The sequence below is a fragment of the Oncorhynchus mykiss genome, unplaced genomic scaffold, assembly GCF_013265735.2.
Source record: "Oncorhynchus mykiss isolate Arlee unplaced genomic scaffold, USDA_OmykA_1.1 un_scaffold_196, whole genome shotgun sequence".
In the NCBI taxonomy this organism is placed as follows: Eukaryota; Metazoa; Chordata; class Actinopteri; order Salmoniformes; family Salmonidae; genus Oncorhynchus; species Oncorhynchus mykiss.
The window spans coordinates 630,001-654,000 of record NW_023493679.1 but is presented as its reverse complement, the minus strand read 5'-3'; the positions used below and the strand labels follow the sequence as shown (position 1 = coordinate 654,000).

At 45.7% G+C, this 24,000-nt stretch overlaps 1 protein-coding gene across 1 annotated transcript in view; it reads left to right on the top strand.

Moving 5' to 3' along the window:
• The window catches only part of LOC110514365 (glutamate receptor ionotropic, NMDA 2A), a 193,924-nt gene that overhangs the window by 136,022 nt on the left and 33,902 nt on the right, over positions 1-24,000 (top strand). Inside the window, exon 13 of the mRNA XM_036972876.1 lies at positions 16,052-16,177. Within this exon, the coding sequence (XP_036828771.1) occupies positions 16,052-16,177 (126 nt within the window). The remainder of the gene's footprint in view (positions 1-16,051; positions 16,178-24,000) is intronic.

Below are 24,000 nucleotides of genomic sequence, written 5' to 3'. Positions count from 1 at the left end.
GGGAAGTGTGATGCCAATCAGGCCCCAGAGGACTGGAGAGTCCCATGGCTGCTCTAACACTGTGTTAGAGAGGAAGGTCCCACCTCTATCAGCTCCATGTCTGAGGGGGAAGTGTGATGCCAATCAGGCCCCAGAGGACTGGAGAGTCCCATGGCTGCTCTAACACTGTGTTAGAGAGGAAGGTCCCACCTCTATCAGCTCCATGTCTGAGGGGGAAGTGTGATGCCAAACAGGCCCCAGAGGACTGGAGTTTCCCATGGCTGCTCTAACACTGTGTTAGAGAGGAAGGTCCCACCTCTATCAGCTCCATGTCTGAGGGGGAAGTGTGATGCCAATCAGGCCCCAGAGGACTGGAGAGTCCCATGGCTGCTCTAACACTGTGTTAGAGAGGAAGGTCCCACCTCTATCAGCTCCATGTCTGAGGGGGAAGTGTGATGCCAATCAGGCCCCAGAGGACTGGAGAGTCCCATGGCTGCTCTAACACTGTGTTAGAGAGGAAGGTCCCACCTCTATCAGCTCCATGTCTGAGGGGGAAGTGTGATGCCAATCAGGCCCCAGAGGACTGGAGAGTCCCATGGCTGCTCTAACACTGTGTTAGAGAGGAAGGTCCCACCTCTATCAGCTCCATGTCTGAGGGGGAAGTGTGATGCCAATCAGGCCCCAGAGGACTGGAGAGTCCCATGGCTGCTCTAACACTGTGTTAGAGAGGAAGGTCCCACCTCTATCAGCTCCATGTCTGAGGGGGAAGTGTGATGCCAATCAGGCCCCAGAGGACTGGAGAGTACCATGGCTGCTCTAACACTGTGTTAGAGAGGAAGGTCCCACCTCTATCAGCCCCATGTCTGAGGGGGAAGTGTGATGCCAATCAGGCCCCAGAGGACTGGAGTTTCCCATGGCTGCTCTAACACTGTGTTAGAGAGGAAGGTCCCACCTCTATCAGCTCCATGTCTGAGGGGGAAGTGTGATGCCAATCAGGCCCCAGAGGACTGGAGAGTCCCATGGCTGCTCTAACACTGTGTTAGAGAGTAAGGCCCCACCTCTATCAGCTCCATGTCTGAGGGGGAAGTGTGATGCCAATCAGGCCCCAGAGGACTGGAGAGTCCCATGGCTGCTCTAACACTGTGTTAGAGAGGAAGGTCCCACCTCTATCAGCTCCATGTCTGAGGGGGAAGTGTGATGCCAATCAGGCCCCAGAGGACTGGAGTTTCCCATGGCTGCTCTAACACTGTGTTAGAGAGGAAGGTCCCACCTCTATCAGCTCCATGTCTGAGGGGGAAGTGTGATGCCAATCAGGCCCCAGAGGACTGGAGAGTCCCATGGCTGCTCTAACACTGTGTTAGAGAGGAAGGTCCCACCTCTATCAGCTCCATGTCTGAGGGGGAAGTGTGATGCCAATCAGGCCCCAGAGGACTGGAGAGTCCCATGGCTGCTCTAACACTGTGTTAGAGAAGAAGGTCCCACCTGTATCAGCTCCATGTCTGAGGGGGAAGTGTGATGCCAATCAGGCCCCAGAAGACTGGAGATTCCCATGGCTGCTCTAACACTGTGTTAGAGAGGAAGGTCCCACCTCTATCAGCTCCATGTCCGAGGGGGAAGTGTGATGCCAATCAGGCCCCAGAGGACTGGAGAGTCCCATGGCTGCTCTAACACTGTGTTAGAGAGGAAGGTCCCACCTCTATCAGCTCCATGTCTGAGGGGGAAGTGTGATGCCAATCAGGCCCCAGAGGACTGGAGAGTCCCATGGCTGCTCTAACACTGTGTTAGAGAGGAAGGTCCCACCTCTATCAGCTCCATGTCTGAGGGGGAAGTGTGATGCCAAACAGGCCCCAGAGGACTGGAGTTTCCCATGGCTGCTCTAACACTGTGTTAGAGAGGAAGGTCCCACCTCTATCAGCTCCATGTCTGAGGGGGAAGTGTGATGCCAATCAGGCCCCAGAGGACTGGAGAGTCCCATGGCTGCTCTAACACTGTGTTAGAGAGGAAGGTCCCACCTCTATCAGCTCCATGTCTGAGGGGGAAGTGTGATGCCAATCAGGCCCCAGAGGACTGGAGAGTCCCATGGCTGCTCTAACACTGTGTTAGAGAGGAAGGTCCCACCTCTATCAGCTCCATGTCTGAGGGGGAAGTGTGATGCCAATCAGGCCCCAGAGGACTGGAGATTCCCATGGCTGCTCTAACACTGTGTTAGAGAGGAAGGTCCCACCTCTATCAGCTCCATGTCTGAGGGGGAAGTGTGATGCCAATCAGGCCCCAGAGGTCTGGAGAGTCCCATGGCTGCTCTAACACTGTGTTAGAGAGGAAGGTCCCACCTCTATCAGCTCCATGTCTGAGGGGGAAGTGTGATGCCAATCAGGCCCCAGAGGACTGGAGAGTCCCATGGCTGCTCTAACACTGTGTTAGAGAGGAAGGTCCCACCTCTATCAGCTCCATGTCTGAGGGGGAAGTGTGATGCCAATCAGGCCCCAGAGGACTGGAGAGTCCCATGGCTGCTCTAACACTGTGTTAGAGAGGAAGGTCCCACCTCTATCAGCTCCATGTCTGAGGGGGAAGTGTGATTCCAATCAGGCCCCAGAGGACTGGAGAGTCCCATGGCTGCTCTAACACTGTGTTAGAGAGGAAGGTCCCACCTCTATCAGCTCCATGTCTGAGGGGGAAGTGTGATGCCAATCAGGCCCCAGAGGACTGGAGAGTCCCATGGCTGCTCTAACACTGTGTTAGAGAAGAAGGTCCCACCTCTATCAGCTCCATGTCTGAGGGGGAAGTGTGATGCCAATCAGGCCCCAGAGGACTGGAGATTCCCATGGCTGCTCTAACACTGTGTTAGAGAGGAAGGTCCCACCTCTATCAGCTCCATGTCCGAGGGGGAAGTGTGATGCCAATCAGGCCCCAGAGGACTGGAGAGTCCCATGGCTGCTCTAACACTGTGTTAGAGAGGAAGGTCCCACCTCTATCAGCTCCATGTCTGAGGGGGAAGTGTGATGCCAATCAGGCCCCAGAGGACTGGAGAGTCCCATGGCTGCTCTAACACTGTGTTAGAGAGGAAGGTCCCACCTCTATCAGCTCCATGTCTGAGGGGGAAGTGTGATGCCAATCAGGCCCCAGAGGACTGGAGATTCCCATGGCTGCTCTAACACTGTGTTAGAGAGGAAGGTCCCACCTCTATCAGCTCCAAATCTGAGGGGGAAGTGTGATGCCAATCAGGCCCCAGAGGACTGGAGAGTCCCATGGCTGCTCTAACACTGTGTTAGAGAGGAAGGTCCCACCTCTATCAGCTCCATGTCTGAGGGGGAAGTGTGATGCCAATCAGGCCCCAGAGGTCTGGAGAGTCCCATGGCTGCTCTAACACTGTGTTAGAGAGGAAGGTCCCACCTCTATCAGCTCCATGTCTGAGGGGGAAGTGTGATGCCAATCAGGCCCCAGAGGACTGGAGAGTCCCATGGCTGCTCTAACACTGTGTTAGAGAGGAAGGTCCCACCTCTATCAGCTCCATGTCTGAGGGGGAAGTGTGATGCCAATCAGGCCCCAGAGGACTGGAGAGTCCCATGGCTGCTCTAACACTGTGTTAGAGAGGAAGGTCCCACCTCTATCAGCTCCATGTCTGAGGGGGAAGTGTGATTCCAATCAGGCCCCAGAGGACTGGAGAGTCCCATGGCTGCTCTAACACTGTGTTAGAGAGGAAGGTCCCACCTCTATCAGCTCCATGTCTGAGGGGGAAGTGTGATGCCAATCAGGCCCCAGAGGACTGGAGAGTCCCATGGCTGCTCTAACACTGTGTTAGAGAAGAAGGTCCCACCTCTATCAGCTCCATGTCTGAGGGGGAAGTGTGATGCCAATCAGGCCCCAGAGGACTGGAGATTCCCATGGCTGCTCTAACACTGTGTTAGAGAGGAAGGTCCCACCTCTATCAGCTCCATGTCCGAGGGGGAAGTGTGATGCCAATCAGGCCCCAGAGGACTGGAGAGTCCCATGGCTGCTCTAACACTGTGTTAGAGAGGAAGGTCCCACCTCTATCAGCTCCATGTCTGAGGGGGAAGTGTGATGCCAATCAGGCCCCAGAGGACTGGAGAGTCCCATGGCTGCTCTAACACTGTGTTAGAGAGGAAGGTCCCACCTCTATCAGCTCCATGTCTGGGGAAGTGTGATGCCAATCAGGCCCCAGAGGACTGGAGAGTCCCATGGCTGCTCTAACACTGTGTTAGAGAGGAAGGTCCCACCTCTATCAGCTCCATGTCTGAGGGGGAAGTGTGATGCCAATCTGGCCCCAGAGGACTGGAGAGTCCCATGGCTGCTCTAACACTGTGGTAGAGAGGAAGGTCCCACCTCTATCAGCTCCATGTCTGAGGGGGAAGTGTGATGCCAATCAGGCCCCAGAGGACTGGAGAGTCCCATGGCTGCTCTAACACTGTGTTAGAGAGGAAGGTCCCACCTCTATCAGCTCCATGTCTGAGGGGGAAGTGTGATGCCAATCAGGCCCCAGAGGACTGGAGAGTCCCATGGCTGCTCTAACACTGTGTTAGAGAAGAAGGTCCCACCTCTATCAGCTCCATGTCTGAGGGGGAAGTGTGATGCCAATCAGGCCCCAGAGGACTGGAGATTCCCATGGCTGCTCTAACACTGTGTAAGAGAGGAAGGTCCCACCTCTATCAGCTCCATGTCCGAGGGGGAAGTGTGATGCCAATCAGGCCCCAGAGGACTGGAGAGTCCCATGGCTGCTCTAACACTGTGTTAGAGAGGAAGGTCCCACCTCTATCAGCTCCATGTCTGAGGGGGAAGTGTGATGCCAATCAGGCCCCAGAGGACTGGAGAGTCCCATGGCTGCTCTAACACTGTGTTAGAGAGTAAGGTCCCACCTCTATCAGCTCCATGTCTGAGGGGGAAGTGCGATGCCAATCAGGCCCCAGAGGACTGGAGAGTCCCATGGCTGCTCTAACACTGTGTTAGAGAGGAAGGTCCCACCTCTATCAGCTCCATGTCTGAGGGGGAAGTGTGATGCCAATCAGGCCCCAGAGGACTGGAGTTTCCCATGGCTGCTCTAACACTGTGTTAGCGAGGAAGGTCCCACCTCTATCAGCTCCATGTCTGAGGGGGAAGTGTGATGCCAATCAGGCCCCAGAGGACTGGAGTTTCCCATGGCTGCTCTAACACTGTGTTAGCGAGGAAGGTCCCACCTCTATCAGCTCCATGTCTGAGGGGGAAGTGTGATGCCAATCAGGCCCCAGAGGACTGGAGTTTCCAATGGCTGCTCTAACACTGTGTTAGCGAGGAAGGTCCCACCTCTATCAGCTCCATGTCTGAGGGGGAAGTGCGATGCCAATCAGGCCCCAGAGGACTGGAGAGTCCCATGGCTGCTCTAACACTGTGTTAGCGAGGAAGGTCCCGTCAGCTCTAGTCTTGTTCTGGTTGTCTGAGTAGCAAACAAGTCTTCTTTCCTACAGCAGGCTCTCCTGACGATGATGTCATGTTTTGGATTAGAATCTGGGTCGTTGTTTCACAATCTATTATATATATATACAATCTATTCATTATTTAAAAACAGGTCACTAAATAAAGACATGTCAAAACATCACTTCAACCAATGTTGCCCACGTGGTCGTTTCTCCTCCTCTCTTTCTCTCTCCTCTCCTCCCTTTTTCTCTCCTCTCCTCCTCTCCCTGTCTCCTCCCTTTCTCTCCTCCTCTCCTCCTCTCTTTCTCTCTCCTCTCCTCCCTTTTTCTCTCCTCTCCTCCTCTCCCTGTCTCCTCCCTTTCTCTCCTCCTCTCCCTGTCTCCTCCCTTTCTCTCTCCTCTCCTCCTCTCTTTCTCTCTCCTCTCCTCCCTTTCTCTCTCCTCTCCTCCTCTCCATCTCTCCTCTCCTCCTCTCCATCTCTCCTCTGCTCCTCTATTTCTCTCTCCTCTCCTCCTCTCCATGTCTCCTCTCCTCTCTTTCTCTCTCCTCTCCTCCCTTTCTCTCTCCTCTCCTCCTCTGCATGTCCCCACTCTTCTTCTCCTCCTCTCCCTGTCTCCTCTCCTCCTCTCCATGTCTCCACTCTTCCTCTCCTCCTCTCCCTGTCTCCTCCCTTTCTCTCTCCTCTCCTCCTCTCCATGTCCTCAGTCTTCCTCTCCTCCTCCTCTCCCTGTCTCCTCTCCTCCTCTCCATGTCTCCACTCTTCCTCTCCATGTCTCCTCCATTTCGCTCTTTTATCCTTTCCATGTCTCCTCTCCTCCTCCTCACTTCCTCTACATGTCTCCTCTCCTCCTCTCCATGTCTCCTCTCCTCCTCTCTTCCTCTCCATTTCTCTTCTCCTCACTTCCTCTATATGTCTCCTCTCCTCCTCTCCATCTCTCCTCTCCTCTCTTCCTCTCCATGTCTCCTCTCCTCCTCTCCATGTCTCCTCTCCTCTTTTCCTCTCCTCCTCTCCATGTCTCCTCTCCTCTTTTCCTCTCCATGTCTCCTCTCCATGTCTCCTCTCCTCCTCTCCATGTCTCCTCTCCTCCTCACTTCCTCTATGTCTCCTCTCCTCCTCTCCTCCTCTCCATGTCTCCTCTCCTCCTCTCTTCCTCGCCATGTCTCCTCTCCTCCTCACTTCCTCTATATGTCTCCTCTCCACCTCTCCATCTCTCCTCTCCTCTCTTCCTCTCCATGTCTCCTCTCCTCCTCACTTCCTCTATATGTCTCCTCTCCACCTCTCCATCTCTCCTCTCCTCTCTTCCTCTCCATGTCTCCTCTCCTCTTATCCTCTCCTACTCTCTGTATCTCCTCTCCTCTACTCCTCTCCTCCTCTCCATGTCTCCTCTCCTCCTCTCCATCTCTCCTCTCCTCTCCTCCTCTCCATGTCTCCTCTTATTTTATTTATTTTATTTCACCTTCATTTAACCAGGTAGACTAGTTGAGAACAAGTTCTCATTTCGACACATACAACAACACGGAGTTACACATGGAATAAACAAAACATACAGTCAATAATACAGTATAAAAAATATATATTTACAGTGTGTGAAAATAAAGTCATTTAAGAGAGGTAAGGCAATAAATAGGCCATGGTGGCGAAGTAATTACAATATACCAATTAAACACTGGAGTAATAAATGTGAAGAAGATGAATGATCAAGTAGAGATACTGGGGTGCAAAGGAGCAAAATAAATAACAGTATGGGGATGAGGTAGATAGATTGGCTGTATACAGATGGGCTATGAACAGGTGAAGGGATCTGTGAGCTGCTGGAGAGAACTGGAAGGAAAGGCGACCAAAGGAGGAATTGGCTTTGGGGGTGACCAGTGAGATACACCTGCTGGAGCAGCTGGTTCTTAAAGATAGTGAGGGAGAAATGAGTCTCTAGCTTCAGTGATCTTTGCAGTTCGTTCCAGTCATTGGCAGCAGAGAACTGGAATGAAAAGCGGCCAAATGAGGAATTGGCTTTGAGGGTGACCAGTAAGATATATCTGCTGGAGCACGAGCTACGAGTGGGTGCTGCTATGGTGACCAGTGAGCTGAGATAAGGCGTGGCTTTACCTAGCAGAGACTTGTAGATGACCTGGAGCCAGTGAGTATGAAGTGAGGGCCAGCCGACGAGAGCATACAGGTCGTAATGGTGGGTGGTATATGGGGCTTTGGTGACAAAACGGATGGCACTGTGATAGACTGCATACAATTTGTTGAGTAGAATGTTGGAGGATATTTTGTAAATGACATCACCGAAGTCAAGGATCGGTAGGATGGTCAGTTTTATGAGGGTATATTTGGCAACATGAGTGAAGGATGCTTTGTTGCGAAATAGGAAGCCGATTCTAGATTTAATTTTGGATTGGAGATGCTTAATGTGAGTCTGGGAGGAGAGTTTACAGTCTAGCCAAACACCTAGGTATTTATAGTAGTCCAAGTATTCTAAGTCAGAACCGTCCAGAGTAGTGATGCTGGATAGGCGGGCAGGTGCGGGCAGCGATCGGTTGAAGAGCATGCATTTAGTTTTACTTGCATTTAAGAGTAGTTGGAGGCCACGGAAGGAGAGTTGTATGTAATTGAAGCTTGTCTGGAGGTTAGTTAATTAACACAGTGTCCAAAGAAGGGCCAGAAGTATACAGAATGGTGTCGTCTGCGTAGTGGAGGATCAGAGAATCACCAGCAGCAAGAGCGACATCATTGATGTATACAGAGAAGAGAGTCGACCCGAAAATTGAACCCTGTGGCACCCACATAGAGACTGCCAGAGGCCCGGACAACAGGCCCTCCGATTTGACACACTGAACTCTATCAGAGAAGTACCTGGTAAACCAGGCAAGGCAATAATTTGAGAAACCAAGGTGATAAGAATGTGGGGATTGACAGAGTCGAAAGCCTTGGCCAGGTCGATGAATACGGCTGCACAGTAATGTCTCTTATCGATGGCGGTTATGAATCGTTTAGGACCTTGAAAGTGGCAGAGCACCCATGACCAGCTCTGAAACCAGATTGCATAGCGGAGAAGGTGGGATTCAAAATGGTCAGTGATCTGTTTGTTAACTTGGCTTTCGAAGACCTTAGAAAGGAAAGGTAGGATAGATATAGTTCTGTAGCAGTTTGGGTCTAGAGTGTCTCCCCCTTTGAAGAGGGGGATGACCGTGGCAGCTTTCCAATCTTTCTGAATCTCAGACGATACGAAAGACAGGTTGAACAGGCTAGTAATAGGGGTTACAACAATTTTGGCAGATCATTTTAGGAAGAGAGGGGTCCAGATTGTCTCACCTGGCTGATTTGTAGGGTTCCAGATTTTGCAGCTCTTTCAGAACATCAGCTGTCTGGATTTGGGTGAATGAGAAATGGGGAAGGCTTGTGCGAGTTGCTGTGGGGGGTGCAGTGCTTTTGACCGGGGTAGGGGTAGCCAGATGGAAAGCATGGCCAGCCATAGGAAAATGCTTATTGAAATTCTCAATTATAGTGGATTTATCGGTGGGTGACAGTGTTTCCTAGCCTCAGAACAGTGGGCAGCTGGGAGGAGGTGTTCTTATTCTCCGTGGACTTTACAGTGTCCCAGTACCTTTTTCAGTTTGTACTACAGGATGCACATTTCTGTTTGATAAAGCTAGCCTTAGCTGCCTGTGTATATTGGTTCCTAACTTCCCTGAAACGTTTGCGGGGCTATTCGATGCTAATTCCACAGGATGTTTTTTGGTCGAGGGCAGTCAGGTCTGGAGTTTTTTGAGTTAGTGTTGCAAGAAGCAAATTTCTGCTTGAAAAAGCTAGCCTTGGCTTTTCTAACTGCCTGTGTATAATGGTTTCTAGCTTCCCTGAACAGCTGCATATCACGGGGGCTGTTCGATGCTAATGCAGAACGCCATAGGATGTTTTTGTGTTGGTTAAGGGCAGTCAGGTCTGGGGAGAACCAAGGGCTATATCTGTTCCTAGTTCTACATTTTTTAAATGGCGCATGCTATTTAAAATGGTGAGGAAAGCACTTTTAAAGAATATCCAGGCATCCTCTACTGACGGGATGAGATCAATATCCTTCCAGGATACCCCGGCCAGGTCGATTAGAAAGGCCTGCTCGCTGAAGTGTTTCAGGGAGCGTTTGACAGTGATGAGTGGAGGTCGTTTGACCGCTGACCCATTACGGATGCAGGCAATGGGGCAGTGATCGCTGAGATCTTGGTTGAAGACAGCAGAGGTGTATTTAGAGGGCAAGTTGATTTGGATGATATCTATGAGAGTGCCTGTGTTTACAGATTTGGGGTTATACCTGGTAGGTTCATTGATCATTTGTGTGAGATTGAGGGAATCAAGCTTAGATTGTAGGACGGCCGGGGTGTTAAGCATGTCCCCGTTTGGTAACAGATCAAACTCTGAAGATAGATGGGGGCAATCAATTCACATATGGTGTCCAGGGCACAGCTGGGGGCTGAGGGGGGTCTATAACAGGCGGCAACGGTGAGAAGACTTGTTTCTGGAAAGGTGGATTTTTAAAAGAAGAAGCTCGAATTGTTTGTGTCCAGTCCTGGATAGTAGACAGAACTCTCTGCAGTAGATTGCAACTCCGCCCCCTTTGGCAGTTCTATCTTGGCGGAAAATGTTTTAATTAGGGATGGAAATGTCAGGGTTTTTGGTGGTTTTCCTAAGCCAGGATTCAGACACGGCTAAGACATCCGGGTTGGCAGAGTGTGCTAAAGCAGTGAATAAAACAAACTTAGGAAGGAGGCTTCTAATGTTAACATTCATGAAACCAATGCTTTTACACTTACAGTTTGGCTAACTCTCCCTCTCTAGTTTGGCTAACTCTCTCTCTCTAGTTTGGCTAACTCTCTCTCTCTAGTTTGGCTAACTCTCTCTCTCTAGTTTGGCTAACTCTCCCTCTCTAGTTTGGCTAACTCTCTCTCTCTAGTTTGGCTAACTCTCTCTCTCTAGTTCGGCTAACTCTCCGTCTCTAGTTTGGCTAACTCTCTCTCTCTAGTTTGGCTAACTCTCTCTCTCTAGTTCGGCTAACTCTCCGTCTCTAGTTTGGCTAACTCTCTCTCTCTAGTTTGGCTAACTCTCTCTCTCTAGTTCGGCTAACTCTCTCTCTCTAGTTTGGCTAACTCTCCGTCTCTAGTTTGGCTAACTCTCTCTCTCTCTCTAGTTTGACTAACTCTCCATCTCTAGTTCGGCTAACTCTCCGTCTCTAGTTTGGCTAACTCTCTCTCTCTAGTTTGGCTAACTCTCTCTCTCTAGTTCGGCTAACTCTCCGTCTCTAGTTTGGCTAACTCTCTCTCTCTAGTTTGGCTAACTCTCTCTCTCTAGTTCGGCTAACTCTCCGTCTCTAGTTTGGCTAACTCTCTCTCTCTAGTTTGGCTAACTCTCTCTCTCTAGTTTGGCTAACTCTCCGTCTCTAGTTTGGCTAACTCTCTCTCTCTCTCTAGTTTGACTAACTCTCCATCTCTAGTTCGGCTAACTCTCTCTCTCTAGTTCGGCTAACTCTCCATCTCTAGTTCGGCTAACTCTCTCTCTCTAGTTCGGCTAACTCTCCCTCTCTAGTTTGGCTAACTCTCTCTCTCTAGTTCGGCTAACTCTCCCTCTCTAGTTTGGCTAACTCTCTCTCTAGTTCGGCTAACTCTCCCTCTCTATTTTGGCTAACTCTCTCTCTCTAGTTTGGCTAACTCTCTCTCTCTAGTTCGGCTAACTCTCCCTCTCTAGTTCGACTAACTCTCCCTCTCTAGTTTGGCTAACTCTCTCTCTCTAGTTCGGCTAACTCTCCCTCTCTAGTTCGGCTAACTCTCCCTCTCTAGTTTGGCTAACTCTCCCTCTCTAGTTTGGCTAACTCTCTCTCTAGTTTGGCTAACTCTCTCTCTCTAGTTTGGCTAACTCTCTCTCTCTAGTTTGGCTAACTCTCCCTCTCTAGTTTGGCTAACTCTCTCTCTCTCTAGTTCGGCTAACTCTCTGTCTCTAGTTTGGCTAACTCTCCGTCTCTAGTTTGGCTAACTCTCTCTCTCTAGTTTGGCTAACTCTCCGTCTCTAGTTTGGCTAACTCTCTCTCTCTAGTTTGGCTAACTCTCCCTCTCTAGTTTGGCTAACTCTCTATCTCTAGTTCGGCTAACTCTCCCTCTCTAGTTTGGCTAACTCTCCGTCTCTAGTTTGGCTAACTCTCTGTCTCTAGTTTGGCTAACTCACTCTGTCTGACTCTCCGCCACACCACACTCTGAATCCTCTCCTTTCCTCCTCTTCTCTTATCTTCTTTCCATCTCTCCTCTCCTTATCTCTTCTCCTCCTCATCTTCCTCCTCCTCCTCATAATCTCTCCCTCTCCTCTCCTACCCCTCTCCTCCCCCCCATCCTCTCCTCCCCTTCCTCCCCTCCCCTCTCCTCCTCTCCTTTTCCCTCTCCTCCCCCTCTCCTCTCCTCTCCCTCTTCTCTCCACTCCTCCCCCTCCTCTCCTCTCACTTTCGTCTCCTCCTCCCTTTTCCCTCTCATCTCCTCTCCTTCTCCCTCTCCTCTCCTACCCCTCTCCTCCCCTTCCTCCCCTCTCCTCCTCCCTTTTCCCTCTCATCTCCTCTCCTTCTCCCTCTTCTATCCTCCACCTCCTCCTCTCCTGCCCGTTGGAAGTGAGACCTTCCGCTCAGAGAAGATCCAAGGGAATAATGAGAAATAAGGAAATGTGCTAGAAACTCAAACTTACTGTGACTAACCTCTCTCTGTGTCTATCTCTCTCTGTGTCTATCTCTCTCCATTCTCTCTCTCTCTCTATCTGTCCATTCTCATTCTCTCTATCTCTGTCTATCTCTCTCCATTCTCTCTCTCCATTCTCTCTCTCTCTGTCTATCTCTCTCCATTCTCTCTCTCCATTCTCTCTCTCTCTGTCTATCTCTCTCCATTCTCTCTCTCCATTCTCTCTTTCCATTCTCTCTCTCTCTCGTCTCTCTCTCTCGTCTCTCTCTCTCTCTCTCTCTGTCTATCTCTCTCCATTCTCTCTCTCTTTCTATCTCTCTCCATTCTCTCTCTCTCTCTCTGTCTCTCTGTCTCTCTCTCTGTCTCTCTCTCTCTCTCTCTCTGTCTCTCTCTCTCTCTCTCTCTCCCTCTCTCTGTCTATCTCTCTCTCTCTTTCTATCTCTCTCCATTCTCTCTCTCTCTCAATTCAATTCAATTTGCTTTATCGGCATGACGTAACAAAGTCCATATTGCCAAAGCTTATTTTGGATATTTACGATATAAACATGAGTATCAAATTGTCAACGGGAACAACAGTAACAACAATAACAACAATAACAACAGTAACAACAGTAACAACAATAACAACAATAACAACATTAACAACAATAAAAACAGTAACAACAATAACAACAATAACAACAGTAACAACAATAACAACAATAACAACAATAACAACAATAACAACAATAACAACAATAACAACAATAACAACAGTAACAACAATAACAACAATAACAACAATAACAACAGTAACAACAATAACAACAATAACAACAGTAACAACAATAACAACAATAACCAGGTGTCAAAATAGCCATACATTCAACAATAACAATAAGCATACAGTAGAGTACATGTGCAGGTACTGCCAACCCACAGCTCTCTGCATCCTCCCCCAACAGGACGGGTAGCCTGTCCCTCCCCCAACAGGACGAGTAGCCTATCCCTCCCCCAACAGGACGGGTAGCCTGTCCCTCCCCCAACAGGACGGGTAGCCTGTCCCTCCCCCAACAGGACGGGTAGCCTGTCCCTCCCCCAACAGGACGGGTAGCCTGTCCCTCCCCCAACAGGACAGGTAGCCTATCCCTCCCCCAACAGGACAGGTAGCCTATCCCTCCCCCAACAGGACAGGTAGCCTGTCCCTCCCCCAACAGGACGTGTAGCCTGTCCCTCCCCCACCAGGACAGGTAGCCTATCCCTCCCCCAACAGACAGGTAGCCTATCCCTCCCCCAACAGGACGGGTAGCCTATCCCTCCCCCAACAGGACGGGTAGCCTATCCCTCCACCAACAGGACAGGTAGCCTGTCCCTCCCCCAACAGGACAGGTAGCCTGTCCCTCCCCCAACAGGACAGGTAGCCTATCCCTCCCCCAACAGGACGGGTAGCCTGTCCTCATCAGAGAGGTCTTTGAAACCTTGAATAAGGGATTCACTGTTGGGGAATTTACACTCTCTAGTTGTTTTATATTTTTGACATTTTGTCAGGAAAAGCAGCTCCGTCTCAGGTTCTGCTGTGGTGCAGTGGTTGCACAGCCTTTCCTCTACAGGAAGCCAGGTTTTCCTGTGTCTACCCTTCTCAAGGGCAAGGCTGTGCTCACTGAGACTGTACTTTGTCAAGGTTTTTCTAAGGTTTTGATCAGTAACCATGGTCTAATAGTTAGCCACGGTGTACTGTGGATTTAGGGCCAGATAGCACTGCATTTTGCTTTGTGTTTGTTCTTGTGTTTCCCAATAAGCAATATAGTTTTGTTTTGACTGTGTTGTAATTTGGTTTATTCTGATTGATTGAATGTTCTGGTCCTGAGGCTTCAGTGTGTTAGTAGAACAGGTTTGTGAACTGAGCCCCTGGACCAGCTGGATGAGGGGACTATTTTCTTTGCTCAGCTCTTGACATTGCAGGGCTTGGTAATGATATGAGAGGGGGTCACTGTATTTTAGATGTTTCCAAAACTGAATTGATCTTTTTTGAGTTTTTATTATTAGTGGATATTCTCCTAATTCTGCCCTGAATGCATTGTTTGTAGTTTTCCTCTGGACATGTAGGATAATCTTACAGAACTCTGCATGCAGGGTTTCAATGGGGTGTTTGTCCCATTTGATGAAATCTTGTTTTGCAAGTGGACCCCACACCTCGCTGACATAAAGTGCAATTGGTTCAATGACACCTTCAATTAGTTTTAGACACATTTTAATAGGTATTTCAATTAGAATTAGTTTTTTAATGGTGTAGAATGCCCTGCGTGCTTTCTCTCTGTTTATTCACTGCCTCATTAAGGATTCCAGTTGAGCTTATTTTTAAACCTCAGTAATTGTAGTGTGTACAGTACTCTATATATTTAAACCTCAGTAATTGTAATGTGTACAGTACTCTATATATTTAAACCTCAGTAATTGTAGTGTGTTCAGTACTCTATATATTTAAACCTCAGTAATTGTAATGTGTTCAGTACTCTATATATTTAAACCTCAGTAATTGTAGTGTGTACAGTACTCTATATATTTAAACCTCAGTAATTGTAGTGTGTACAGTACTCTATATATTTAAACCTCAGTAATTGTAGTGTGTACAGTACTCTATATATTTAAACCTCAGTAATTGTAGTGTGTACAGTACTCTATATATTTTGTACCATTTGAGAACTTTGGTCTAATTCCCTGAGATCTGGATCTTCTCTGGAAAATCATTATTTTAGTCTTTTTGGTGTTTACTGCCAGGGCCCAGGTCTGGCAGTACTGCTCTAGCAGGTCCAGGCTCTGCTGTAGGCCATGTGCTGTGGGTGACAGCAGGCATAGGTCATCTGCGAAGAGCAGGCATTTAACTTCTGAATTGTGGAGACTAACACCAGGGGCTGAGGATTTTTTCTAGAATAGTAGCCAATTCATTGATATGAATATTGAAGAGTGCAGGGCTCAGAGTGCAACCCTGGCGAAGGCCCCGCCCCTGGTTACAGAATTCTGTTATTTTCTTGCCAATTTTAACGCTGCACGTATTGCCAGTATACATTGATTTAGTTATGTCATATGTTTTACCCCCGACACCACTTTCAATAACTTTGTAGAACAGTCCTGTCTGCCAACTAGAATCAAATGCTTTTTGGAAGTCGATAAAGCAAGCGTATAGTTTGGTTTTTATTTTCTCTCCTCTGTCTATCTGTCTCTCTCTCTCTCTCTCTCTCACTCTCTCCATTCAATTCAATTCAATTCAAGGGGCTTTATTGGCATGGTAAATGTGTTAACATTCTCTCTCTCTCTCTTTCTCTTTCTCTCTCTCTCTCTCTCCATTTTCTCTCCACTCTCTCTCTCTCTCTCTCACTCTCTTTCTCTCCCTGTGTTCTCATTCTCTTTCTCCCAGTCTGTCTCTCTAGATATCTTTCTGTCTGTCTTTCTCCTCCCCTCGTCCTCCTCCATCTCTCTCTGTCTGCTTAGTATGGTGTTATAGAGATGAATGATAAGTATGTATCTACATGTGTGACGTCAGAAGCGTTGGTTTTAAAGGGCTGGTGCTGCTGGTGGCAATGCTTTACACCAAATAAAGTACTGTCAAATAAAGTGGTTATGAAACTCTCCCTTTCTCTCTGTCTCCCTTCCTCCCCTCTTCTCTCCCCCTCTCTCTCCCTTCCTCCCCTCTCTCCCTCTCTCTCTCTCTCTCCCGTCCCTCTCTCTCCGTGGCTCTCTCTCCCTTCCTTCCCTCTCTCTCCCTTCCCTCTCTCTCCGTGGCTCTCTCTCCCTTCCTTCCCTCTCTCTCCGTGGCTCTCTCTCCCTTCCTTCCCTCTCTCTCCCCCTCTTTCTCCTTCCCCACTCTCTCTCCCTTCCTTCCCTCTCTTTCCCCCTCTTTCTCCCTTCCCCCCTCTCTCTCCCTTCCTTCCCTCTCTCTCCCCCTCTCTCTCCCTTCCTTCCCTCTCTCTCCCTTCCTCCCCTCTCTCAGAGCCCTTCAGTGCATCTGTCTGGGTGATGATGTTTGTGATGTTACTCCTGGTCACGGCCGTCTCTGTCTTCCTGTTTGAGTTTGTCAGTCCACTGGGATTCAACCGCAACTTGGCCCAGGGCAAAGGTACACACTCACACTCACACACTCTGTCCCAGAACCCCACTGTTTATTTCAACATACTACTATAAATCAAATCTAATCTAATTTGAATCCTCACCGAATAGAACAGTTGTAGACGTTATTGTGATGTAATAAACCACAAGCCCTTTCCCAACAATGCAGAGTTAAAAAGTAAGAACATTTGCTAAATAAAATTAGAAAATAGTAACCAGGTAGTAATGAGGCTATATACAGGAGTACCAGGTAGTAATGATGTTATATACAGGAGTACCAGGTAGTAATGAGGTTATATACAGTAGTACCAGGTAGTAATGAGGTTATATACAGGACTACCAGGTAGTAATGAGACTATATACAGGAGTACCAGGTAGTAATGAGGTTATATACAGGAGTACCAGGTAGTAATGAGGCTATATACAGTAGTACCAGGTAGTAATGAGGTTATATACAGGAGTACCAGGTAGTAATGAGGCTATATACAGGGGTACCAGGTAGTAATGAGGCTATATACAGGGGTACCAGGTAGTAATGAGGCTATATACAGGAGTACCAGGTAGTAATGAGGTTATATACAGGAGTACCAGGTAGTAATGAGACTATATACAGGAGTACCAGGTAGTAATGAGGTTATATACAGTAGTACCAGGTAGTAATGAGGTTATATACAGTAGTACCAGGTAGTAATGAGGTTATATACAGGAGTACCAGGTAGTAATGAGGCTATATACAGTAGTACCAGGTAGTAATGAGGTTATATACAGGAGTACCAGGTAGTAATGAGGCTATATACAGGGGTACCAGGTAGTAATGAGGCTATATACAGGGGTACCAGGTAGTAATGAGGCTATATACAGGAGTACCAGGTAGTAATGAGGTTATATACAGGAGTACCAGGTAGTAATGAGGTTATATACAGGAGTACCAGGTAGTAATGAGACTATATACAGGAGTACCAGGTAGTAATGAGGTTATATACAGTAGTACCAGGTAGTAATGAGGTTATATACAGCAGTACCAGGTAGTAATGAGGCTATATACAGGAGTACCAGGTAGTAATGAGGTTATATACAGTAGTACCAGGTAGTAATGATGTAATATACAGTAGTACCAGGTAGTAATGAAGTAATATACAGTAGTACCAGGTAGTAATGAGGTTATATACAGGAGTACCAGGTAGTAATGAAGTAATATACAGTAGTACCAGGTAGTAATGAGGTTATATACAGGAGTACCAGGTAGTAATGAAGTAATATACAGTAGTACCAGGTAGTAATGAGGTTATATACAGTAGTACCAGGTAGTAATGAAGTAATATACAGCAGTACCAGGTAGTAATGAGGCTATATACAGGAGTACCAGGTAGTAATGAGGTTATATACAGTAGTACCAGGTAGTAATGAAGTAATATACAGTAGTACCAGGTAGTAATGAAGTAATATACAGGAGTACCAGGTAGTAATGCGACTATATACAGGGAGTACCAGGTAGTAATGAGACTATATACAGGGAGTACCAGGTAGTAATGAAGTAATATACAGTAGTACCAGGTAGTAATGAGGTTATATACAGGAGTACCAGGTAGTAATGAAGTAATATACAGTAGTACCAGGTAGTAATGAAGTAATATACAGGAGTACCAGGTAGTAATGCGACTATATACAGGGAGTACCAGGTAGTAATGAAGTAATATACAGTAGTACCAGGTAGTAATGAGGTTATATACAGGAGTACCAGGTAGTAATGAGGTTATATACAGGAGTACCAGGTAGTAATGAAGTAATATACAGTAGTACCAGGTAGTAATGAAGTAATATACAGGAGTACCAGGTAGTAATGAGGTTATATACAGGAGTACCAGGTAGTAATGATGTTATATACAGGAGTACCAGGTAGTAATGAGGTTATATACAGGAGTACCAGGTAGTAATGAAGTAATATACAGGAGTACCAGGTAGTAATGAGGTTATATACAGTAGTACCAGGTAGTAATGAAGTAATATACAGTAGTACCAGGTAGTAATGAAGTAATATACAGGAGTACCAGGTAGTAATGAGACTATATACAGGGAGTACCAGGTAGTAATGAAGTAATATACAGTAGTATCAGGTAGTAATGAGGTTATATACAGGAGTACCAGGTAGTAATGAGGTTATATACAGGAGTACCAGGTAGTAATGAGGTTCTACACAGGAGTACCAGGTAGTAATGAGGCCATATACTATGAGTATCAGGTAGTAATGACACTATATACAGGACTGCCAGGTAGTAATGAGGTTATATACAGGACTACCAGGTAGTAATGAGGCTATATACAGGACTACCAGGTAGTAATGAGGCTATATACAGGGAGTACGAGGTAGTAATGAGGTTATATACAGGAGTACCAGGTAGTAATGAGGTTATATACAGTAGTACCAGGTAGTAATGAGGTTATATACAAGAGTACCAGGTAGTAATGAGGCTATATACAGGAGTACCAGGTAGTAATGAGGCTATATACAGGAGTACCAGGTAGTAATGAGGCTATATACAGGAGTACCAGGTAGTAATGAGGCATTTTACAGGGAGTACCAGGTAGTAATGAGACTATATACAGGAGTACCAGGTAGTAATGAGGCTATATACAGGAGTACCAGGTAGTAATGAGACTATATACAGGAGTACCAGGTAGTAATGAGACTATATACAGGAGTACCAGGTAGTAATGAGGCTATATACAGGAGTACCAGGTAGTAATGATGCTATATACAGGAGTACCAGGGAGTAATGAGGTTAGATACAGGAATACCAGGTAGTAATGAGACTATATACAGGAGTACCAGGTAGTAATGAGGTTATATACAGGAGTACCAGGTAGTAATGAGGTTATATACAGTAGTACCAGGTAGTAATGAGGTTATATACAGGGAGTACCAGGTGGTAATGATGCTATATACCGTAGTACCAGGTAGTAATGAGGTTATATACAGTAGTACCAGGTAGTAAAAGGTTATATACAGGAGTACCAGGTAGTAATGAGGATATATACAGGAGTACCAGGTAGTAATGAGGTTATATACAGGAGTACCAGGTAGTAATGAGACTATATACAGGAGTACCAGGTAGTAATGAGGTTATATACAGGAGTACCAGGTAGTAATGAGGTTATATACAGTAGTACCAGGTAGTAATGAGACTATATACAGGAGTACCAGGTAGTAATGAGACTATATACAGTAGTACCAGGTAGTAATGAGACTATATACAGGAAATACCAGGTAGTAATGAGACTATATACAGTAGCACCAGGTAGTAATGAGACAATATACAGGAGTACCAGGTAGTAATGAGGTTATATACAGTAGTACCAGGTAGTAATGAGGTTATATACAGTAGTACCAGGTAGTAATGAGGTTATATACAGGGAGTACCAGGTAGTAATGAGGTTATATACAGGAGTACCAGGTAGTAATGAGGTTATATACAGTAGTACCAGGTAGTAAAGAGGTTATAAACAGTAGTACCAGGTAGTAATGAGGTTATATACAGGGAGTACCAGGTAGTAATGAGGTTATATACAGGAGTACCAGGTAGTAATGAGGTTATATACAGGAGTACCAGGTAGTAATGAGGCTATATACAGGAGTACCAGGTAGTAATGATGCTATATACAGGAGTACCAGGGAGTAATGAGGTTAGATACAGGAATACCAGGTAGTAATGAGACTATATACAGGAGTTCCAGGTAGTAATGAGGCCTTATACAGGGAGTACCAGGTAGTAATGAGACTATATACAGGAGTACCAGGTAGTAATGAGGTTATATACAGGAGTACCAGGTAGTAATGAGGTTATATACAGTAGTACCAGGTAGTAATGAGGTTATATACAGGGAGTACCAGGTGGTAATGATGCTATATACCGTAGTACCAGGTAGTAATGAGGTTATATACAGTAGTACCAGGTAGTAAAAGGTTATATACAGGAGTACCAGGTAGTAATGAGGTTATATACAGGAGTACCAGGTAGTAATGAGGTTATATACAGGAGTACCAGGTAGTAATGAGGTTATATACAGTAGTACCAGGTAGTAATGAGACTATATACAGGAGTACCAGGTAGTAATGAGACTATATACAGTAGTACCAGGTAGTAATGAGACTATATACAGGAAATACCAGGTAGTAATGAGACTATATACAGTAGTACCAGGTAGTAATGAGACAATATACAGGAGTACCAGGTAGTAATGAGGTTATATACAGTAGTACCAGGTAGTAATGAGGTTATATACAGTAGTACCAGGTAGTAATGAGGTTATATACAGGGAGTACCAGGTAGTAATGAGGTTATATACAGGAGTACCAGGTAGTAATGAGGTTATATACAGTAGTACCAGGTAGTAAAGAGGTTATATACAGTAGTACCAGGTAGTAATGAGGTTATATACAGGGAGTACCAGGTAGTAATGAGGTTATATACAGGAGTACCAGGTAGTAATGAGGTTATATACAGGAGTACCAGGTAGTAATGAGGCTATATACAGGAGTACCAGGTAGTAATGATGCTATATACAGGAGTACCAGGGAGTAATGAGGTTAGATACAGGAATACCAGGAAGTAATGAGACTATATACAGGAGTACCAGGTAGTAATGAGGCCTTATACAGGGAGTACCAGGTAGTAATGAGACTATATACAGGAGTACCAGGTAGTAATGAGGTTATATACAGGAGTACCAGGTAGTAATGAGGTTATATACAGTAGTACCAGGTAGTAATGAGGTTATATACAGGGAGTACCAGGTGGTAATGATGCTATATACCGTAGTACCAGGTAGTAATGAGGTTATATACAGTAGTACCAGGTAGTAAAAGGTTATATACAGGAGTACCAGGTAGTAATGAGGATATATACAGGAGTACCAGGTAGTAATGAGGTTATATACAGGAGTACCAGGTAGTAATGAGACTATATACAGGAGTACCAGGTAGTAATGAGGTTATATACAGGAGTACCAGGTAGTAATGAGGTTATATACAGTAGTACCAGGTAGTAATGAGACTATATACAGGAGTACCAGGTAGTAATGAGACTATATACAGTAGTACCAGGTAGTAATGAGACTATATACAGGAAATACCAGGTAGTAATGAGACTATATACAGTAGCACCAGGTAGTAATGAGACAATATACAGGAGTACCAGGTAGTAATGAGGTTATATACAGTAGTACCAGGTAGTAATGAGGTTATATACAGTAGTACCAGGTAGTAATGAGGTTATATACAGGGAGTACCAGGTAGTAATGAGGTTATATACAGGAGTACCAGGTAGTAATGAGGTTATATACAGTAGTACCAGGTAGTAAAGAGGTTATAAACAGTAGTACCAGGTAGTAATGAGGTTATATACAGGGAGTACCAGGTAGTAATGAGGTTATATACAGGAGTACCAGGTAGTAATGAGGTTATATACAGGAGTACCAGGTAGTAATGAGGCTATATACAGGAGTACCAGGTAGTAATGATGCTATATACAGGAGTACCAGGGAGTAATGAGGTTAGATACAGGAATACCAGGTAGTAATGAGACTATATACAGGAGTTCCAGGTAGTAATGAGGCCTTATACAGGGAGTACCAGGTAGTAATGAGACTATATACAGGAGTACCAGGTAGTAATGAGGTTATATACAGGAGTACCAGGTAGTAATGAGGTTATATACAGTAGTACCAGGTAGTAATGAGGTTATATACAGGGAGTACCAGGTGGTAATGATGCTATATACCGTAGTACCAGGTAGTAATGAGGTTATATACAGTAGTACCAGGTAGTAAAAGGTTATATACAGGAGTACCAGGTAGTAATGAGGTTATATACAGGAGTACCAGGTAGTAATGAGGTTATATACAGGAGTACCAGGTAGTAATGAGGTTATATACAGTAGTACCAGGTAGTAATGAGACTATATACAGGAGTACCAGGTAGTAATGAGACTATATACAGTAGTACCAGGTAGTAATGAGACTATATACAGGAAATACCAGGTAGTAATGAGACTATATACAGTAGCACCAGGTAGTAATGAGACAATATACAGGAGTACCAGGTAGTAATGAGGTTATATACAGTAGTACCAGGTAGTAATGAGGTTATATACAGGAGTACCAGGTAGTAATGAGGTTATATACAGTAGTACCAGGTAGTAATGAGGTTATATACAGGGAGTACCAGGTGGTAATGATGCTATATACCGTAGTACCAGGTAGTAATGAGGTTATATACAGTAGTACCAGGTAGTAAAAGGTTATATACAGGAGTACCAGGTAGTAATGAGGATATATACAGGAGTACCAGGTAGTAATGAGGTTATATACAGGAGTACCAGGTAGTAATGAGACTATATACAGGAGTACCAGGTAGTAATGAGGTTATATACAGGAGTACCAGGTAGTAATGAGGTTATATACAGTAGTACCAGGTAGTAATGAGACTATATACAGGAGTACCAGGTAGTAATGAGACTATATACAGTAGTACCAGGTAGTAATGAGACTATATACAGGAAATACCAGGTAGTAATGAGACTATATACAGTAGCACCAGGTAGTAATGAGACAATATACAGGAGTACCAGGTAGTAATGAGGTTATATACAGTAGTACCAGGTAGTAATGAGGTTATATACAGTAGTACCAGGTAGTAATGAGGTTATATACAGGGAGTACCAGGTAGTAATGAGGTTATATACAGGAGTACCAGGTAGTAATGAGGTTATATACAGTAGTACCAGGTAGTAAAGAGGTTATAAACAGTAGTACCAGGTAGTAATGAGGTTATATACAGGGAGTACCAGGTAGTAATGAGGTTATATACAGGAGTACCAGGTAGTAATGAGGTTATATACAGGAGTACCAGGTAGTAATGAGGCTATATACAGGAGTACCAGGTAGTAATGATGCTATATACAGGAGTACCAGGGAGTAATGAGGTTAGATACAGGAATACCAGGTAGTAATGAGACTATATACAGGAGTTCCAGGTAGTAATGAGGCCTTATACAGGGAGTACCAGGTAGTAATGAGACTATATACAGGAGTACCAGGTAGTAATGAGGTTATATACAGGAGTACCAGGTAGTAATGAGGTTATATACAGTAGTACCAGGTAGTAATGAGGTTATATACAGGGAGTACCAGGTGGTAATGATGCTATATACCGTAGTACCAGGTAGTAATGAGGTTATATACAGTAGTACCAGGTAGTAAAAGGTTATATACAGGAGTACCAGGTAGTAATGAGGTTATATACAGGAGTACCAGGTAGTAATGAGGTTATATACAGGAGTACCAGGTAGTAATGAGGTTATATACAGTAGTACCAGGTAGTAATGAGACTATATACAGGAGTACCAGGTAGTAATGAGACTATATACAGTAGTACCAGGTAGTAATGAGACTATATACAGGAAATACCAGGTAGTAATGAGACTATATACAGTAGTACCAGGTAGTAATGAGACAATATACAGGAGTACCAGGTAGTAATGAGGTTATATACAGTAGTACCAGGTAGTAATGAGGTTATATACAGTAGTACCAGGTAGTAATGAGGTTATATACAGGGAGTACCAGGTAGTAATGAGGTTATATACAGGAGTACCAGGTAGTAATGAGGTTATATACAGTAGTACCAGGTAGTAAAGAGGTTATATACAGTAGTACCAGGTAGTAATGAGGTTATATACAGGGAGTACCAGGTAGTAATGAGGTTATATACAGGAGTACCAGGTAGTAATGAGGTTATATACCGGAGTACCAGGTAGTAATGAGGTTATATACAGG